The sequence below is a fragment of the Mus pahari genome, chromosome 22, assembly GCF_900095145.1.
Source record: "Mus pahari chromosome 22, PAHARI_EIJ_v1.1, whole genome shotgun sequence".
Classification (NCBI taxonomy): domain Eukaryota; kingdom Metazoa; phylum Chordata; class Mammalia; order Rodentia; family Muridae; genus Mus; species Mus pahari.
This window is the reverse complement of record NC_034611.1, coordinates 24,844,191-24,848,861: the sequence shown is the minus strand read 5'-3', so window position 1 is coordinate 24,848,861 and position 4,671 is coordinate 24,844,191. Positions and strand designations below refer to the sequence as shown.

General features: G+C 36.2%; 1 protein-coding gene across 2 annotated transcripts in view; it reads left to right on the top strand.

The window, feature by feature from the left end:
• Ripk2 (receptor interacting serine/threonine kinase 2) overlaps positions 1-4,671 on the top strand; it is a 30,831-nt gene that overhangs the window by 10,838 nt on the left and 15,322 nt on the right. For both annotated transcript variants that reach the window (XM_021222210.1, XM_029533435.1), the window contains exon 4: positions 3,676-3,833. In XM_021222210.1, coding sequence (XP_021077869.1) covers positions 3,676-3,833 — 158 coding nt within the window. The remainder of the gene's footprint in view (positions 1-3,675; positions 3,834-4,671) is intronic.

The following is a 4,671-nucleotide window of genomic DNA, read 5'->3' as shown; positions in this document are numbered from 1 at the left end:
AAAAAAAAAAAAAAAAAAAGGTTCAAAAAAACACCTCTTTCTCCATTACTTAATAGAGTAGCTGTACCAATTGAAAATTTAACCAGAGAGCCATGAGAAAAATGACATTTAAACAATTACTGAATACACTTCCTTTTTCTTGGCTTAAATGATAGTTTGGGAAGAGAAAGGAAGGTCAAGCTTATGGCCCAGCCTTCCTGACTGGGAGCGTGGGACTATCTCAGGGTATCTCATCCTTTCTGTAAGACCTTATGGTCAACTGCTAGAACTCTGAGTCCTTGTGAGTAACTGATATTTTCTTAAATGACCAAACTTCCTTCCTCGTGCTTTTGTCCATTGGTTCTGCCTTGTTTTACTGGTAAATGTAATAAATTCAATTCTTCTCCGATACAAAAGCTATTCTAGTATTTGGGTAGCAGAAGTCCCTCCGATTCTCATGTATACTAGGACAGTTCCCCTTTTTCTGCTACATAGCTCCTCCTTCTTTACTCAGTTTCTTGTGGTATGCTCTTTAATCTTATGTTACTTGAATGCATGTTTTAGCTTTAATCTCAAATTTTGATCCCTAGAGCTGAACAAAATGCATCTGCCATTATCTGATGACTATGGAATGGAGTCAATGAGGGATAGTTATACTCCTAAATACTTAGTAAAAGTTTCTTAGCCAAGCATGGTAGGTGAGTGTTGTCTGTAATTCCGGCACATGTGAGGTGCCAGCAGGTGGATGAAGAGTCCAAAGGTACATAGTGGGTTTGACAGTAGTCTGACTGCTGAGACCTGACCACAGGAAAAAAACAACAAAAAAGGGGGTATAGTAATTTACCAGTTGCCCTGGGCAGTTATGATGCTCAAATTGGACTGACAAGCCGAGGTCCCGAGAGGATTCTTTTTTTATGTCCCCGTTGTTATTCTTGTCATTTTCATGTATTATTGTCTAGCTACCTCTTCTTATTGTGTACTTTTTAGAATTCCTTTTGTACAGTATCAGATCTGATCCTGTTGTGTGGGGTAAGACTTCAGCCTCCACTTAGAACAGAGCAGCATGATGTAGCCTTAAGCAACCCTAAGAATCTCAGGACACATTAATCCAGTCCTTCTGTTAATCCATACTTTTAAGAAATCACCATTCAGCTTCTTAGGGGCACACATTCTTGCATGTACCATTAGAATTTCTCCTTAAGACTCCTAAAGGAGTCACTGTGACTGCTTTTCCTAAGTGTCTCAGTGGTTTACTCTATCTGGATAAGTCAGTCTTTCCATCATAACCACCTAGTTCCTCGCTATATCCTGGGCCTATATTTCCTCATATTTCTTACCAACTGACATGACTTTCTTAATTACCATGATTAACTTGAGTAGTCCAGTTTGAAAGGTGTGGATGCCTAGTAGCAACTGGCTAATTAGTTAAAAACAGAACATACGCAGCACTTGGGAGGACTTCTAAGTTCTGGCCAGCCTTGTCTACAGAGTGAGTTCTTGGACAGCCAGGGCTATACAGAGAAACCCTGTCTCGAACCACCCCCCCTCCAAAAAACAAAACAAAACAAACAAACAAAAACCACCTTTTCTTGTGAAAGGTCTCATGCAGTCCATACGAGCCACTCAGACTGTAAATTTCATGAAGAAAACAATTTAGCCTGGGTTGTTAACTTCGACATCCCCAGCACTTGCTGTATAGACAGAAGTGAGCAAATGAACTCCAGATCTTCTCTATATAATAACTACATCTGCTCAATTAATAGTCAAGTATGTTATTAGAAAGTAAAGTGTCCTATAGATACAAACTTTTAAGTTGGTGGTATGGCAGCAAGGCTATCAAAGAAATTTGTCTTATTTTTATTATTTGTGGGGCAACTTTGTTATACAAAGTGTAAAACTTAGTACTGGTCTTTTTAATTTGTTTTTCATGAATTCTTGCTGGTTTCTGCATTTTCTGATTACTTTTAATGTTTCCCATTTGGTAACTTAAAATACCCTTTTGCAAACCCTTATAAAGGTTTTGGGGTTTGCTTGTTTTGTTTTTCCTTTGGTTTTTTGTTTGTTTGTTTGTTTTGTTTATCTTGGTTAAAGGATTGTCTCTTAATAGGATGAACACTTGCAAAATCAACATTTTTTTTCCTTTTTAAAACTGAGACTGATATTACTTTGTAAATTTTTTCTTTTCCATTTATAACTAATCTTTAGACATGCACACATTAGTAATAGTAACTAGCCCCTATGGGTAGCATGTCATATGACAGATGCTTTTCTGAATCATTCCTTAGAAAGACCAGTTTGAATTTTCTCAACACACTTCTACATTACCCCCAGTTACAGATGAATAATGTTGGGCACAGAGAAATGAAACAGTTTCCTCAGGATCACACAACCATCAGCGGTAGAATTAGACTGTAAATTGGAATAACCTTGACTCCAGAACCCAGGGTTCATAACTGAAGCTTCGTTGCCTTTAGAACCAACCAGGCCTGGCTTTCCATGTTCAGCAACATGTCTCCCCTTCTCCCTTTTATCTTTTCTAGTTAGTTTTCTTAAGCTTGTAGTAAATGCATGAAAGGTTTGTATATTCTATTTTTGACTAGGTGGGAATTAAAATGTTTATCTCATTAATCTAAACACAGATATGAATTATTTTTTCTATACACACAAGAGTTAAATATTCAAAATACTATGTATTCTGGATGGAGCCCACCCTACTTTGTTAACTTCTTCAGTCTGTATTGTAAGTCTAAGTAATTTAAATGTCTTCAAATTTTTCCCATGTTCCTTGGTCACTAAATAGTATTTCTGGTCTTACATTTTACCTTTTATTTTTAAAAAGTAAGGAACCTTTTAAACATTAAGAAAGTTGCGTAGCCTGTGTTATATAATACATATACAAGATTACAACCAAAATAAAGCTGTAAAAGGCATACTAAAAAAAATAAATGCCTACCATTGGTCAATTCCTTAGCTGTGCATTCTTGGGGGCACACACATACGTGATATGTAGCCATCCAAAGTGACTCTTAATAGTGAGCATAAAGCATATAGTGGTGACTTTTACTATTACAAGATTTTACTTATTTTAACATTTAACAGCACCACTTTTAGAGCAAGAATAATACCATAAGAACCTGAGCTGGCAAACTGTCTCAACTACACAAGTGTTTGCTGTTAGGCCTCATGACAGAAGTTCCATCCACAGAACCCACATGATGGAAAGAGAGAACAGGCCCCTGAGCTGGCCTCTGGCCTCCCATGGCCACACATATACACATCATACACAAATGAATAAATATCATAAAAGACTTACTAAGGACCACATAGACCTCATTTGTAAGCCATGCATGTGGCGTATGAGGAGGACGAGTCAATGGTAGGGCATTGGAAAGCCTCCCTTAAAGCTGCTTGCCATACAAACCAATATTGAGTATAAATACTTGGTCACCCTCTGAAACCAATAGTTTCCCTTAAAATGTGTAATATCCTGCTGTGAACCTTACTAGTGTATATAGTACATGTGCAGTTATTGGTAATAGCACTATAGTATTTAATTTGGTAAAAGGTTAGAGTATTAGCAGTATATCTCTTTTTTGGGTATTCTAGACATTATAAATACAATATATGAAAACAACAGCATTTGATTCTTGAACCTTTTTTAGAAAACTAATTATTTTAATTCAACGCCACTTACAGATTGCAGATTTTGGTTTATCAAAATGGCGCATGATGTCACTCTCACAATCACGAAGTTACAAATCTGCACCCGAAGGAGGAACAATCATCTATATGCCACCTGAGAACTATGAACCGGGACAGAAATCGAGGGCCAGTGTGAAGCATGATATTTACAGGTACAGGGTATTATTATTGTTTTAGTAGAAATCAATATTAATGATTAATATTAATCTATATTAATATTATAGATAATCAAGGTTAATCAGCCAGAATTTTCCAGCTACATTTTATAGTGAGATTTTCTTCTAAGAACTTACAATAAAAATAAATTCGAGTCCACAATGGATGATATTTTTCAAATTAAACCCTTTAACTTTAAGCAATTTCATCATTGTTTAAAAATATAAAGGTGTTTAGTTTGTCCTAGGAACATGTAACAATGACAAGGAATTCATCTAGCCCTGAGATTTTCCTTGTTAGGAAACATTACTGTAACATAGGTATCAGTGATTGCTAGTGTATGTGTGTGTGTGCTTGTGTGCATGTGTTTGTGTGTGAACATAGCTTGGTTTAATTTTTGTTGGTCATATTTATCTAATTTACCATTTCCTTTGAATTTTCCAGGGTTTTTTTTCAAAATGAGTTTTCAAAGTACTTCCTAATGAGTCTTTGTATATTACTGAAAATAAGAACTAGCCTCCCCTTTTCATCTCTAATTTTATTAATTTTGGCCTTCATGTCTTGACTATTCAGCTAAAAGTTTGACCATCCCTCTTATTTGTTTTTAGAGAACTCTTTTAATATATAACTCTCGGGCTGGAGAGATGACTGAGCTGGCTAGACTCACAACAAAAATGTATATTGTTGTGGTCTCTATTTCATTAAGTTCTGGCCTGATCTTTGTTACCTCATTATTTGAGATCTTTCTTGTTTTTAAAGCACTCCTTGTTGGCATTTCATCTAGGCTCCACCCCACAGTTACCTGGCAACAGCCAGGTGTGCCTGACTCACTAT